At 40.2% G+C, this 15,925-nt stretch overlaps 3 protein-coding genes across 3 annotated transcripts; 2 read left to right on the top strand and 1 right to left on the bottom strand.

The window, feature by feature from the left end:
* Positions 1–154: 154 nt before the first annotated feature.
* On the bottom strand, positions 155–4,293 carry dnajc12 (DnaJ (Hsp40) homolog, subfamily C, member 12). Its single transcript, XM_084949398.1, has 5 exons — positions 3,932–4,293; positions 3,350–3,428; positions 2,942–3,081; positions 2,717–2,861; positions 155–1,832 (listed from the first exon to the last, which is right to left on the bottom strand). The coding sequence occupies exons 1-5, from the start codon at positions 4,007–4,009 to the stop codon at positions 1,750–1,752; spliced, it is 525 nt and encodes a 174-aa protein (XP_084805524.1). The 5' UTR covers positions 4,010–4,293; the 3' UTR covers positions 155–1,749.
* A 387-nt stretch (positions 4,294–4,680) lies between these two features.
* On the top strand, positions 4,681–10,881 carry sirt1 (sirtuin 1). The gene is made up of 9 exons (XM_084948470.1): positions 4,681–5,108; positions 5,539–5,661; positions 5,834–6,069; positions 6,172–6,324; positions 7,603–7,750; positions 7,845–7,924; positions 8,257–8,440; positions 8,563–9,087; positions 9,292–10,881. Exons 1-9 carry the CDS (start codon positions 4,703–4,705, stop codon positions 9,582–9,584), a joined length of 2,148 nt encoding a protein of 715 aa, XP_084804596.1. The 5' UTR covers positions 4,681–4,702; the 3' UTR covers positions 9,585–10,881.
* Positions 10,882–11,521: 640 nt separating this feature from the next.
* Positions 11,522–15,679, top strand: cacul1 (CDK2 associated cullin domain 1). The gene is made up of 8 exons (XM_084948471.1): positions 11,522–11,984; positions 12,134–12,260; positions 12,429–12,531; positions 12,613–12,708; positions 12,834–12,936; positions 13,085–13,174; positions 13,274–13,412; positions 13,493–15,679. Exons 1-8 carry the CDS (start codon positions 11,663–11,665, stop codon positions 13,530–13,532), a joined length of 1,020 nt encoding a protein of 339 aa, XP_084804597.1. The 5' UTR covers positions 11,522–11,662; the 3' UTR covers positions 13,533–15,679.
* Positions 15,680–15,925: the final 246 nt, after the last annotated feature.

Here is a 15,925-nt window from a genome sequence, read left to right as displayed (position 1 = left end):
CCAGTAGATAACCACCAGTAAATATGACAGCATTTGGAAACTTTTTTTTTTTTATTGTTTAGATTTTAATATATTTCCTCTTCTTTGCTTACAGTCTGCTACATGAATAATAGTCAGTGATACAAATAAAAGAAGGTCACTTGCATTACAAGCATTGGGTTGTCATGCCATCATTTTATTTATGATGAAATGTCTCATAAATACACTCACCAGTCACTCAGTAATGAAAATATCATCACCTAATCACATGGCAGAATCTCAGAGTATTTAGGCATCTAGAAATTTACTTGCTGACTGGATCTGATAGGAAAGCAACACTAACTCAAATAATAACTCATCTCAACCAAGGTTTGCAGAAGAACATCCATGAATGCACATTATGTCAAACCTTGAACCAGATGGGCTACAGCAGCAGAAGACCACACCGGGTCCCACTCCTGTCAGCCAAGAACAAGAAACTAAGACACTGCAAAATCTGCCAGATTTGGACAACAAGGGCTTGGAAAAATGTTGCTTGGTCTAATGAGTCGATTTCTGCTAAGACATTTGAATTGCAGGGTTAGAACTTGGTGTAAACAACATGAAAGCATGGGTGGATTGTGGAAGAGACTGTGTCAGCAAGTTCCCTTAAAAGGTTTGTGCTCAAAGCTAAATCTGTGTTACAGAAACTCAGCCTTTGTGTTTTTCATTATAGGAACAAAAAAATTCTGTAGCCTGCTATTTTTAACAGCTACTTTTATAGGTAATCTTAATTTTTTCTTATTATTATTGTTTATTTTATTTGCGATATTTAACTATATTTATATTAGCTATATTAGCTTTAAAGATTTGAAACCCTGTGTTCACTTCATATGGTTTGCTACTGAACATTTAAAATATATTTCTTCTGACCGTGCAGTTAAAACAAACTAAACAATAAGTGATTTCATATCTTTACAAAATAACATATTATATTTAGCTATAGACCACATGTTGTGACTTCCTTCTGATAAAGGGTGAATATGCTGTACTAAAGCACAACTGTGGAAAACTTAAGGTTTCAATTCAAAGAATTAGTTTGGCCTCAAACAAAGCTGAAGAAGTCAAAGAATAATACTAATACAAACACAATACATTACAGCAAACAATAATATCACGCACAATCATGCCTCCACTGTATGTTACTGAGAGAGATACATATATATGTATTCCATCTCACTGCCCAATAGACTGCCTGTAGGCTTCATATAAGTCTATTGGGCGGTGAGATGGAACTCGTCTCACTCAAATGCCGCCAGATCAAAAAGTATACATCTGGTAGACATTGAAGAAGACATTGTTAAAAAAAAGACAAATTTTTATATGATTCGGTGGTAAAATGATGGCTGAAGTAACATTTTTCTGGCTCTCTTTTCCCATTCACCTGAATGAGGAGCTATTAGTGAGGACACATTAAATAATTCAAACATGACAGAAATAAAATGAGGAAGCAATTTGGTGCCAGAATGGTGTCTCTACAACAAACTGTAGGGAAGGTACACACCACGGAAGAAAAATAATATTAATAATAAAGAATTTAGCCAAACGTAACATATACCTGACAGTTAGCTTTACAACAGTCCCACCAATTATTAGGCAAGAGTAAACACAGTGAGACAGTTACTGATGTCACAGCTGCACAACAACTAAACATACTCTATAAAAGCTGGCATTACAATAAAATGGTCACAAGTCTAGCAACACTTGGACAACATGAAAGTTTTAATATATTCAGATTTCATAATTTCGGAATTTCCGCAGCAGATTAGATGGAGAGTCACCAGCCCAGCGGAAGCGCCGATGGCAGAAATCACCTGCAGCAATGATAAGAAAAAGTCACTTCACTTCCCTTTATGCAGTTCAGTACTTTTTAAACAGCTGCTGTTTACTCTAGAAGAAATTCACATGAGGAACAGTTCAGATCCTTCACTGAGTACTCAAGCCTGTTGTGTACTCGGCTTGAGTATCCGGTAAGCTGTACTGATGCTCGTGGAGGAAAGTCTATAATCATAGCTGTGTTTCAGCTATAGTAATACTGACTTGCAAGTGTTTATCTCAGAGGTTATGACTGACTTCTAACTCTAAAAATTAGTTTCAGAACAAAGTCCTTACAGTGCTCTTTAGCGGCAAATATTTGAAACATTTTCTGGCAGTATTATAAAGGAAAAAGGAATCCACAGCGAGCTTCTGTAGAATCTCAGGAAAACTGAATCAGTCCTCAGGGCTACAGGAAAGTGTCAGCCCTGAACACTGAAGCTAAAAACTAGCTAAGAGGAAACCACTGTGAATAATTGCTGAACCTGAAATTATAACCAAAATAAAATGAAATCAGTGCTTTAAAGTGGTAGCTTTGAAGTGCAAAATGCAAAACCTCACAAAACATTGGGTGGGCGTGCAGCCCCTCTTTAATATGAGCACTAAAGAGCTCCTACTTTTATATTCCATCAGCTTAATATAAGAGCAGAGAAGCTCTTGAGCAGCTGTTCTGAATATCCATTGCCTCTCTGCAGTGAAATTAGATTGAAAATACACCAAATCATGTCTATCATACTGGTATCAATTAAACTTTTCTCATGTCTGACTTTCAAAAATAAGGATCCTATGGCACTGACCACTTCCTTACTTGTATTTTGTGTGTTGTTATGTATTGCTCTCCAGCAACATCTTGCTTTAAAGAATTGGAATAAATTTCAGTTACCCGAGTATGTCGTGCTTTCACACGAAGATTTCCCCGTTTCCTGCTGCTCACAGTGAAAGCTCTCTGCTTGTGACGTGATGGGGTCTTCTGGTTTGGAGGCCTCCAACATTGGTTCCTTCTTATTTCTCACAGCCCAGTGCATTGACTGTAAACAAATTAGCAGGCTTTTTAAGTGTCAATGATTGCACAGTGTTTTTAAGAATCTAAAGAGAGGACATTACGTACAGTTTTCACTGAGTCGTTCAAGGCCTGCCAGTCATGGAATGGGATCGTAACTCCGCTTCTTTTCCAAAGATCATAGTTTTTCCTTTTGGTTTCATCGCATAAAACCTCTTTGGCTTCCTGCAGCTTCTGGAAATCTGCCACTTTCACAACAGAAAAAAACGGTTTTAATATAAAATTTAAAATTTAATAAAACAATTTACTGTATACAGCTGTAAGCATCCGCTCTATTAGCATTATTTGCTTTGAAGTTAAGACATCAGAAACAGACATTAACTATGTAAGAAAAGTGTGAATGAAGAGGTAATAAAGGGGTAATAGCACACTTTGTAATACTTTATTTCTTCGGGCTATGAAAAAAAGGTTATATGAAATATGACTCACACACAGTTAGTGGTGTGTGTGCATTACCTGCTCTTGGGCTGTCGAGGTGTTTGTCTGGATGACATGCCAAGGCTCGAATCTTGTATTCATTGAGAATCTGTTCAGTCTGCAGGAGAACAAAACAAAACAAACCTCATAGTCTGATGTGATCTAATCAATCAGATCTATGTTATCTTGACCGTGTTATTGACTATTTGAGACCCTCAGCTCTGCCAGTCTATGAGTGTTGCTGATTGTTGAGTAATATATTGAGTGAAAATTGGCGATCACAAGACCACGGTGGATATGCGTGTTGATGTTGATAATCAAAGATTTGTTTTAGTAAGATACATTAAAAAATCACACTGATTGCATATCTAATCTAGTTATACACAAATGAATTTAAATGCTGGCTGGCAGACACTGGATGACGCACGACTAGTTTCACATCAACAGGTCTCTGTTGGTTCAGCCTAATCTGAGGCACACATACATTTTTATTTTCACATTTTTTGACTCAGCAGCGTACAGGCTATTGACCTAAATAATTACTGACTTATAGATCGAGACTATATCCGTTTAGCAACCCAGGAAATAGTCTGAGCCTTAAACCCACTGACGAGAACTTACCGATGACAGTTCATCACATCCCAGTAACCCGTAGTAATCCTCCAAATCCTCAGGTTTACAGCTCAAAACAGCCTCCATAAAAATCTGTCGGAGAAGCACGTATGGCTTCTTTTAATGGACCACAAATGCTGCTGAACGTGATCACAGCTGATCAGTTAAAGGGTTGCCAAAGGGTCCCCCCTCTCACTCACTTACTATAACCAACTAGCTAACTACTAACTGTTAGCAAAGTTTGTCTTAGTATGGTTTTGTCAGCTAGCGTTAGATTTCAGGGATTATTAAACTGTTAAAATTGTCAAGGGAGATCTCTCCTGAGTTGTTGGGAGAGCCCAGCTGCCCCTTTTTACCGTATGACGTACGATGCATTCAAGGGTCTTGATAATGGTCCTGCTTACTAGAAAATTCATTTATTCATCTGGCTAAGAAACAAAGGCAATGGTAGCTTTAGGAAATTAAAAATGTTATATTTTTATGTAGTAAAACTAAATTTCTTTCACATACTTAAGGCTTGTGTGGCAACGAAAAAAGAAAATGACAGATTTGTAACTGGGGCATTAATTAAGCTTTCAACGGCTGCACGTCAATATAAAATCGTTTATATTTACGCGAAACACATCACCGAAAGGCTTGAAAGATTCGTGAGGGCTAACCTATGATTAGAAATCATCCGACAGCACTTGAAGGCAACAATATTTGTTATGGTATAATGTCAGCGACGTAGAGGGGGGCGTTTCGCTCGGGACTACTGGTGGAGAACGAGTCACGTGTGCTATGCAAATGAACCAGCTGTCCGAGAGGAAGGCTCCTGCTCAGCGGCTCTGCGGGCTGAAGATGGCGGACGGAGAGAACAGTCTCAAAACGGCCCTTTCGGGCGCCTCCGATACGGGGGAACCTCCCGCTAAGATTTCGAAAATCAGTCCAGGGACTAACTATGGACTAAAAGCCGTCGAAGCGGACCAGTTCTCGTGCGTCTCCGCGGCAACTGAGAGCTGGGAGGCGGCGTTGAATTGTGCGCAGCCCGCGGAGAAGGAAGCGAAGCCGGTGATGGCGGTAGAGCAGGCCCCGGCAGCGCTAGGCGGAGACAACAATGGACTGGAAGTATTGCTCTCCGACCCTCACAAGCCAGTTGGGAAACTGGACGACACCACTGTCTTTGGCGCAACCGAGGACAGTCCAGGTATAAAAACAGAGAAAAACTTTGAGTATTTAAGTGACTTACAGTGAGAAAAATTCTCTTTGCCAACTTAACCGGTGAGCTAACTGGCTCCATGTGAAACAGTTAACTTTGCTAATGTTAAATACAGTAATGCTATGTGGGTGTCGAGAACTGTGTACTCCTGAAAACGGGAACTTTTCCACTAAATTATATTTCGCTAAACGGAAGTAGAACTCTCTCAGTGATCCTGCCAGCACAAATTTGTCCATTTAACTTTTTCATAACCACGCAAAACTTTTAGAGCAACTTAGCGTTTGTTAGCAGGTTGAAAGTTGACTTTGAGAGACTGCGTTCACCGATTTACTTTTGAAACGGGTCGTAGCAGTTATTAAAGAGAGTCGCGACTTATATCTAGTCTTATTTAGTTAATTTTCTCCATGTCTGTACTTAGATTTTCTTGGGCACGATGATCTTCCCTCTAACGGTTTGGCTGTCACTCCGGAGCACATCACTGAAGACGATGACAGGTCCTCACATGCAAGCTCCAGCGACTGGACTCCTCAACCGCAAATAGGTAACTAAGATAATCAGATCATTAATAAACTACAATATCTTAGATTACGCCACTTATAATATGTATTTAGTGTGTATGTATATATTTAAACCACATAATAATTGTTTGCATTGTACAAGTATGTGTGTTTTGGAAATCCAGCCATACTGAGATGTTATGTGCTTGCTCGCAGGTTCCTACAGTTTCATCCAGCAGCACATTAGAGAGACAGATCCAAGGGCCATCCTGAGGGATTTGCTACCCGAGACTGTACTCCCACCAGATTTAGATGACATGACATTGTGGCAGATCATCATCAACATCTCAGAGCCTCCAAAAAGAAAGAAGCGGAAAGATATTAATACCTTAGAAGATGTAGTCAGGCTACTACATGAAAGTAAAAGGATACTAGTGCTGACTGGTGCTGGGGTATGCATTTTTTACTTTATCATATAGCTCTACTGTGTAAATTCGATTTTCATTACTAGTGTTCATTGCATTTCCTTATTATTTTTATTTTATTTGTTGTAGGTTTCAGTTTCATGTGGAATACCAGACTTCCGCTCCAGAGATGGAATTTATGCACGGCTTGCTGTAGATTTTCCAGATCTTCCAGATCCTCAAGCTATGTTTGACATTGAGTACTTCAGACGGGACCCTAGACCATTTTTTAAGTTTGCTAAGGTTGGTGTTACATGAACAATAGAATAACAATTTGAATGCTCTCTAACAAAGAATTATTAATCTCAATCCAAACAATAAATCTCTTCATGTAGACCATTGCAAGGTCTACATGACTAGTGGATTGTGCACTTTCATTCTGTGAAAGGGTGTTGGTCATTTAGAAAGGGAAACTACTTAAATGTAAGCCGCTTCTGAGTTCCTGTTAAATTTTGTAATGTTGTTTAATACGGTGCCCCACACCCCCATGTTTACACCAACTTTTAAATGGAGAATCAGAACCTGTTTTTTAAGTTAACTTAAAACATAACATAATGTTCAGTTAAATTTGACCCATTTTGACATTTGGCAACAGTTAAGAAAAAAAAAACCCCATATATGTCTTTTAGCTTGAAATTGTTTAATTTTCCTAAAGTAACTTAAAATTTTATCACAAGAACTGTTTGTGTTCCCACCAGATTTGATCAGGCCCCTGCAGGGACGGGAAATTTAAAGGATCGTGGGGAATTCTCCAAACAGTGAAATAGTAAAAGAACACAGGAGTGATCATATAAGATCCACAAAATAACAGAGGCTATACAGAAGTCAGAGGGTCCCTTATCATAGACACAATATCTGTAATAGGGTGGGAAGGTGGTCCATATACAGTAGCATATTGTGGTACAGTGGGTAGCACTGTTGCCTCAGCAATACTTTTCCTGGTTGAAAAAATTGCTTAAAGTTCAATAGCTGTGTGGGTGTGTCTTGTAAAATTACACAGCGTTTAATGTTTTTATCTTCTCTCTTAAGCACATTGTGTTTACATATTAATAAATGTGCTACATGAATAAAATTGCAATTAAGTACTCCGAATAAAGTACTGTATGTATTAGCTAATAGAGATTAAAACAGATCTCATAAGATGGGTTGGGTCATAACATTACAAAAGGACCTGAGCTGCCATTTCAGTGAGTGTGGGAAACTGATGTGGAAGTCCCACACATGCCAGGTTTCCTAGCACTGCTTTGAATGCACAGACTAGTTTGCAATAAGCATTTTGTATATATATTGTGTTCTAAGTCAGTTAAGACTGCACTCTGAAAAAGGTTTAAAAAAAAAGGTTTTAAAGATTGATCACTGATTTATTATTATCAAATATATTCAAGCCATGCTATGAGGCATGAAATATAAACAGTTATTACGTGTTTAAATATGGTCCAGAAAAGCCATGGTGGGGGCATATGACTATAGCAATGTTTGCATTTTCTTCACAAGTACTGAATGCATAATTTTATATTACAGGAGATCTACCCTGGGCAGTTTGAACCTTCTCCCTGTCATAGATTTATATCTATGCTAGATAAGCAAAGAAAGCTGCTGCGCAATTATACGCAAAACATTGATACACTGGAACAAGTGGCTGGGGTTCAGCGGATTATCCAGTGTCACGGTGAGTGGTGCATGCGATTGATCCCTCTTGCTTATTTCGATATTTGTTTTTTTTATAGTTCTTCCCCAGTAATTCAATGTCAATTATATTTTAGGGTCATTTGCAACTGCATCCTGTCTCGTCTGTAAGCACAAAGTGGACTGTGAGGCTATAAGGGAAGACATCTTTAACCAGGTATGACCAATAATGCAGCTACAGATTGCATGTAGAAACATCGTGTGAAAAACCACTTTAATAAGTATAAGGATTTATCTGTATATATTTGCTGTTAGGGGTCTCAAATATCTACGTAATTACTTGTAAACAAGGGAAACCACATGGACATCAAAAGCTGATAATACCCTTTTTAGTTTTACCTGCCAAACAACCCATAACATACCTGACTGTTTAAAATATTCCAGAAAGATTGCCTTGTTATTGCTGTGAGTGATTGCCCACCCCATAAAATTTGGATGGTGTTTAGTGGCGCTGTAGTAAATAAATAATACATTAAATTCATCCATCAGGTTGTCCCTCATTGTCCACGGTGTCCAGATATCCCCCTGGCAATCATGAAACCAGACATTGTCTTCTTTGGAGAGAACCTTCCAGAAATGTTTCACAGAGCCATGAAACAGGATAAAGATGAGGTGGATCTCTTGATCGTCATTGGCTCTTCGCTTAAAGTCCGACCGGTTGCCCTCATCCCAAGTATGTTTTATCGAAACTGATTCACTTTTAGTGTCTGTAACATTAAACATACTAACCGATATGTTTCTGTATGCTTTGCATGTCATTCAAACACAGAATATTTGTTTTTCCTCTCTATCCAGACTCCATTCCTCATGAAGTGCCTCAGGTCCTGATCAATCGGGAGCAGCTGCCTCATCTCAACTTTGACGTGGAGCTACTCGGGGACTGTGACGTCATTATCAACGAGCTCTGTCATCGATTGGGTGGAGACTTTGAGCAGCTCTGCTACAACACTGTAAGATTAACTGAGATCACAGAGAAACCCCCTCGGTTACCAGAACAGCCACCAAGTGAGGCCTTGTCTGCTTCGAGTGATGCGACTCAGGAGGAGCAGAAGCGGCACACTACAGACTCAGTAAATATGCCTTCGGAGGAGACAGAAAGTCTGAATGTCACAGAGACTGCTGATAATAATGTTACACCTCTAGAGCCTTGTCCAAATGCTCAGTGTCCAACGGAGAGCACTGAATCTCCAGAGAAAGCAGCAGAAGGTGCGCCAAAAGAGGAGGCAGCCGAACGAAAGAGTCAAACCTCCAACCTTGAATTTCGTAGACGTTGCTGGATGAGTCGAGTTAACAGAACTCCAATCAGCAAACGCCTTGAGGGTAAGCTTTAGACCGCGGTAAAGCAAGCAAAGCTGCTGTAATGTAACAAATAAATTGATTTTGGATGTGTGACAAAATCGTGCAAAGACATGTTGTGTGTCCCTTTGCTCAGCAGTTTTTTCTCCCTCCATACAACTGTCATAAACAATGAACAGATCCCAGATAGGTGTGCAAAGCTCACTGATCCTCTTTTGTTTTCCACAGCAGGCCAATACCTGTTTCAACCACCAAATCACTATATCTTCCACGGGGCAGAGGTTTATTCTGACTCTGAAGATGAGACATCGAGCTCCTGCGGGAGTGACAGCGAGGACTCTGAATGCTGTGCTGAAGGGGAGGAAGACGACAGCGAGCCGGAGGATGCCGACGTAGTACCAGCAGTGGATGGAGAAACATGCCTCAAAGACATAGTACAGCACACTGTAGCCACTGAGGCCACGTCAAGTGTGCAGACAGACAATAATTCTGAAAAGACTGAGAGTACCACACACCTTTAAATGTAAATTACCCAGTCAACAAAGCACTAATTGTCTTTTTATAGATATATATAAATATATACATATAAGTTTCATATATTTTTGACTCTTCATCCTTAATATTCAGGGTTTCCTCCAGAAATGTTGTTAGACCCAGTGGTCAAAGGAGATTTATTCTGTTTGGTAGCAAATAATCCAGTGTCTTTCTCGCTTTTCAAACCACAAGTAGGCAGTAAATAATAGGCTGTATGAGTGGAAGAGCATTAAATTAGACGAAAAAGTCTTGGCTGTTAGCTACACAAATCAAAAAAAGAGTATTAGTTTATCACAGTTCACCTGTTCATTTTTTACTTTCAGGATTCCCTGTTGTAACTCTTCTGAGTGTGTGTATTTGTGGGCTAACAAACTGAACGGCTGTAGCTGCTCTTTCATAGATTGAAAGTAAATGTAAATACATTCAAACATGTTTAGTGTTCAGCGGGCCTCTGGGCTGTCAGTATTCTGGTGGAAACCCTGCTCTCGTTTTTCATAAAGTTGAAGTTGTGTGGCAACTTTGTGTGAATATGCAGCAGGTTTTTTTTCCCCTCTTCTTTCTTTCTCTGCCCTGTTTGGTCACATGCACATGTGTCTGAAACTACATACTGTATACTACTTACTAAATAGAGTACTGTGGGGTTTTTTTTCTTATATTTACTTTCCATGTTCTTTTCTGATTTTGCATTCACATTTTCAGAAATTGAATTACTACTTTAATTTAGATTAAACTTTAATTTCTACATTGCAGTGACTACAGGCAAATGTTCCAAATGTTATTTTCAGTCCATACAACGACGTCACCTGTGGTCTAATAATACTTTTTAGAGCTGGTTCATGCTACCATTAGAAACGTTAGTTTGTAAGCCAGCAGCTGATAAATGGTGGGTACTATGAGTTTCAGACACATACATAAATCTTCTGATGGTTTACTTGAACGCACTAACTGCAATATAGAAAGTTCAGTTCTGCCTTTTCATAAGGGTCATTGGTGGAAAAGTGACAGTACTCTTTAATTTTAGACCAAAGAACACTTTATCAACACTCTCCTTCGTTGTCATAAGCTTTGTATGTTTAATCTGTCATTTAAAATTTGGAAAAAAATATATAACTATCGACAAGGTGTTCCTTCTGACATGTGGCAGCTACTTTTTATGGTCAAGCCTCTTATTTTTATACTCTGATGTGAGACATACTCATCAAAGGGTAGATGATGGTTTTTATCTGTACAAAGGTATACTGAGTTGTAATAATAAGCCTTAGGAATATATTCACATTGAAAATGGCACTTTTTGTCCTCCTTATAAACCTGGTTTTGTTGCCTGTGTCACTTTTCATTGAGCATTAAGGAGTCTGCTGCCTGCAAAGTGTTGGTATATAGACATAATTGAGCCACTGTGTTGGATACATGTCTACACCAACATAATTCACATGCCATTGACAAGGTAATGTTTTGTTTACGTTTTAAGAAGATACATTTTTACATCATTCTAGTTGTTATTTCTCATGGAGTTCTCAGTAAAAAATATAGGAAAGAAAAATTTTCTGACCTCTCATTTCTATTATTGCAAACGCATCTGATTGGTGTCAATATCAGTATCGTCAGGCATTAACACAGCGCCACCTGGTGTTTCATCCGGCTAGTTCCTGAGTCACGTGAGCTCTTGAAGTTTGGTGAGACGGTGGGGTCCAATTTCAACATCAAATTTGGTGGACCGCATCGGGGGCTTGCGCATGCGTATTATGGTATCTAGTTTTAAATGTGTTTTATAAAGCATTTTAGTTGTCACTCGGCTTATCATTAACAATTAGGTGGTTATCACATTATTTAGCTAGCCGCAGATTCACGTATAGAAAGCTAAGGAACATTCTATAGCCCTAAAACCTCGGAACTACATTTCCCAACATCCTTTCAGCTGCCCTGTAATACGGCGTGTCGTAAAACTTAAAAGGAAAACGGTGATGGACTCCGCCGGAGACGCCTGACAGTTTTTGTCTTCATCTTTAATTGTTGTCTGAAATGTTCATCTAGCGACGCAGTGCTTCGGTTCACCGGACCAGTGAAAATGGAGGCTATGGAAGATGACAGTTTGGACGTAAAAGACGACCATAACCACAACTACCGCGCGAGCGGCAGTAATAAAGTCCGCACGTATCTTAGCAGCCAGCTGTCGGAGATATCGACGGTCCAGCAGCCCGTCTGTGCGACGGTGCCGGTTGGAGAAGCGGGTACTCGACAAGGGAAACTGTGGTCCGGTGCAACCGGCGGGTCAAAGTTCATGGACTCGGATACAGGCAGCGAGAGCAGCGAAGTCAGCGAGACTGACAGCACCGCTCCGGGAGCTGCTTCCGAGGGAAAATTCGCCCTCGACTCCACTTCCAAGTTCCGTAAGTTCACTCGAAGCAGGGCCCGAGAGCTCACGGTCTCACCGCAGCTCGGCCTCCGATTATGTTAGTAATGTATGTGGAGAGTGATGCTTTTGGCTTCTGTTCGGTCTGATATGAAGGCTTAATTCAGCTCCCCTCTCTTCACACAGTTCTGAATGCAATGGCAGTGGAGGACTACCGGAAAAACCACTGGCCAAACCTGGAAAAGGCAGTTGACCGTCTGCTGATTCAGAATCCCACAGACCACATCTCTGTTTCTTATGCCCAGATATACAGGTGAGACAGCACAAGTAAAGGGATGTTGAATAAACACCCCTCTGAACTAGACACCCCCCCTAGATTATGATTTCTGTTGCCATAAGAAGCGCCATATATATATATATTACCATGTGATTAACTGAGAATTTTAATATAACCTCAAATGCCTGTCTTTTGTTTTCCTAGTTATGTCTACAAGTGTGTTTGTCAGCAGCACTCTGAGCTGCTCTACAATGATCTGACATCAAAAATAAGAGGTCACCTGCAGCAGGTTTCCGCCCATCTACAAGTAAGCAAACCCAAATACAAGATGTAATCGTACAGCACATGCAGAAACTAAAAAACTAACTCTTTTTGCAATGTTTTGCAGGCTAGCCCACTCGAGAACTTCATTGAAAATTTCAACATTGCACTGACACAATATATAGCTTCTCTTCAGTGTATAGTCCCTGTCTTTATGTACTTGGTAGGTACCACTTATCAGCTTTTTTCCCCTTTTTAATCAAATATTTGGCAAATCCCATGCAGGCAAGTGTAGTTTTGTGTTAGTTTGTTACTTAAATTTATGTTTGCACATGCTTCTCCTTTCAGAACAAGTTCTACATTGAGTCCAAACTGAACCGAGACCTCAGAGAGGATCTGATGAAGCTGTTCGCTGATCACGTCGCAGAAAAACACGTGAACACACTGATGCGTGAGTGTACCGCTTCATCTCATGCGCTTTGCTCTGATTAATCACGATGTGATGCAAAGTCACAAAAAGGGGAAATTAAATAAATAAAAATCCTCCCTTTGGTCAAGTCAGTTGACACCATCTTGTCCATTGTGCTCGTTCTTTTCAGCTCTGCTCATTAAAGCTCGGTCCATGCCCTTTGAAGTGCAACCCTCAACAATGGCTAGTGTGGTTAAGGGCCTCTACAGCCTCCAACCAGGTGATTGTAGATAAATTATTTATTTCACACTCCTCTTATTCACAGATTATTATTTTTTTAATTAATTAATTAATTTTTGATTTTGGTTTCCTCTCTCAGAGTGGGCCCAGCTCGCACCAGATCTCTTCTCCGGGTTTATCCCCCAGATTAACCCTCCTGCTGTGGAGTCTCTGCTGCAAGACTACGCTGCTCATGACCAGAAACTACAGATGGAGCTCTCCATGAATGGATTCCCACGGTCAGTTTTCCAGAGTCTTTAGCATCAAATGAAGACTGAGTCACATCTGCTTTAACTTGGGTCTTGTGCTTGTTTTCCAGAGGTGACCAGTCTCGCAAACGGGCCAGCGAGGACTCGTGATGGCCGGCGTCACTGGATTTGCTGCAGAACTAATACTGTGCCTCTTAAGTCTTTATCACAAGTTGTCTCCCTGGACTAGGTACAACGCTAACAGTGCGTCATCCCTTTTTAACTCGAGGTCACGAAACACTGAATAACAAAGACAGCATGATGGGTTGTTGAGCAGAAGGATTAAAAAAAGGAAAAAGTGGCTCACAGACTTCCATTTTGGTGCTTTCCTTCTGATTTCTTCATCTTCTGCTCATCTGAAGAGTGCCTTCACGGTGTCCGTCTGACTGAATATCATGATGAAGCTGACGATCCATTCCTAACCTTTAACATGGAAGTGTCTTGTGTTGTCTTTGATATACGGGGCTAATTAAGACTCTATTGCTGCTGCTAATAATATTGTTTGTGTGTTAATATCATAAATCCCTTGGTGTCGCCCACATATTGTGTATCTCAGTGGCTACAGTCAACACAAATGAGTGTGGAAAGAAGTGGGAGCTAGGTCACTCAGCTTAGCTATGACTCTCTTCTTCCTGTTGCTTAAAATGTCTTATCATGCTCAGTCATCCAGGTAAGTAATTCCCAAAAAGTTGATTCTGTTCATCTGGATGTAGCGTTTTCAGTGGGAGAAACATTTTCGTCACTTATCCCAAGTGACTTCTTCAGTCTCAGCTGAGTGCAGGTTTCCCCAACCAAAGACCATGGTTTTTGATCAGTGGTTGTTGGTCAGCTGAGACTGAAGAAGTCACCGATTGACGAAAATGTTTCTCCCACTGAAAACGCTACATCCAGATGAACAGAATCAACTTTTTGGGGTTATTCCTGTTGCCTTTACTGTTTGGGTAAGCCAGGTTGTATTTTCCAGTTTTGCCAAAGAGGATAACTGTTCTTTTGTTTTTTCTTTAAACACAATGTGTTGGGTTCCAGTTTATGTTCTCAATGTTGTATGCTGTCTGAGTCACTGAGCCATTTAATTTTATTCTTTACTAATAAGTTAAAGCTTTGGTTCACCCACTGGTTTACCCTCAAGTCATTCTGCCTTTAATGACAACTTGTTTAAGCCTTGCTCGTAGGAGGAGGAGGTTGCCGTATACAGGAAGTAACACTGAGTGCCATACAGTTAAAAGGACCACATAATACCATTTGAGGATTTCCTGATTTTATTTTATTTTTTATTTATTTTATGTAACCTCACCTTGCCTAAATTTCCCCCTAAATTGCCACCTCCATGTTTGTATTCTTGGACCCAACCAGAGTGGCTCTGCATGATTTCCCATCCAAAATAATCCCTGTTTATCTTATACTGAGCCTCAGTGCGCCCACTCAGTTCATGCACCGTCTGAAGCAGGTTGTTTTTGGGCTCGCTTTCCTTTGATTGGCTGCCGCCGCATGAACAAAAGGTTTGAACAGCAAGTAGGAGGGGCTTCAGTCACAGGCCTGCATAGCTGAATGACCGTATTAAGGATATCTGCTTAGAGTGACATCATAGATAGCCGGAAAAAAAAAATCTGTCTCAAATTAAGTGTTTAAAGCAGTTTGATACCTCAGCCTCGCAGTGGTTACCCGTATGTTCACTGCACTCATGATTTGAAACTCTGATGATGTTTAGTTTGAGCAGTCACCACTGGAACAGGATAATGGGTCCACTTTAACAAAGCAAATGATATGCAAATGTGGTTTTGTGCCAGAGCACATGCTCTTCATGTTGTAAATAGTTTTTGCCTCTGCATACCGGTATGTGTACACTAGCTTTTGTTACAGGTGCGTTTTTTGTTAAACAAGTCACTCGAATAAATGTGTTTGATACAAGTTCCTACACTGTTTTAAGTGTAATTAGATGCTCAGGCTTGCTTTTTGTTTCTATCTCGCGTTACTTCAAATGAACTAATCACAGGACATGATTTCATTATTCTAGCTTTTACAACTGGGTCCTGTCATCAAGCGGGGTTGTAATACAGCTAATGAAGTCAAGAGGAATCTAAATCATTAGGGATGCTGAACACTGGCTGTACTAGATTACATGTCTCACCTTTTAATTTTACATGATGCAAAATGAATTCATGTTTAAACCCACTGTGAATGGCTCAAATACTGTTTCAGCAATCTGTTTTTATCTCAAAATCAATAAAATCCTTGAGTCTTAGTATTTGTCACACTAATGACAGACGCTTACTGTTGTCGTTTCTTTATCTAACGCAAATTCTGTTTGGAAATTGATTTTATCTGCTCATCTGCAGGGTTCACACGAGTGTGTCAGTGTGTGTGTGAGTGAGAAAGGTTCGCCAAGGGGCTTCTAATTCTGCAGTACGGAGGTCTGCGATGAACCACAGGAGGAGGAATCACTACAGCACAGCCCCCCATGACCAATAAGGAGGGACGCCACCCAGCCACATGGGCAAGGCCTC

This window comes from Perissodus microlepis, chromosome 13 (genome assembly GCF_051167445.1).
Source record: "Perissodus microlepis isolate ML-2025 ecotype Zambia chromosome 13, ASM5116744v1, whole genome shotgun sequence".
NCBI lineage: Eukaryota > Metazoa > Chordata > Actinopteri > Cichliformes > Cichlidae > Perissodus > Perissodus microlepis.
The sequence above is the reverse complement of the archived record's forward strand: the minus strand, read 5'-3'. Positions and strand labels throughout refer to the sequence as shown.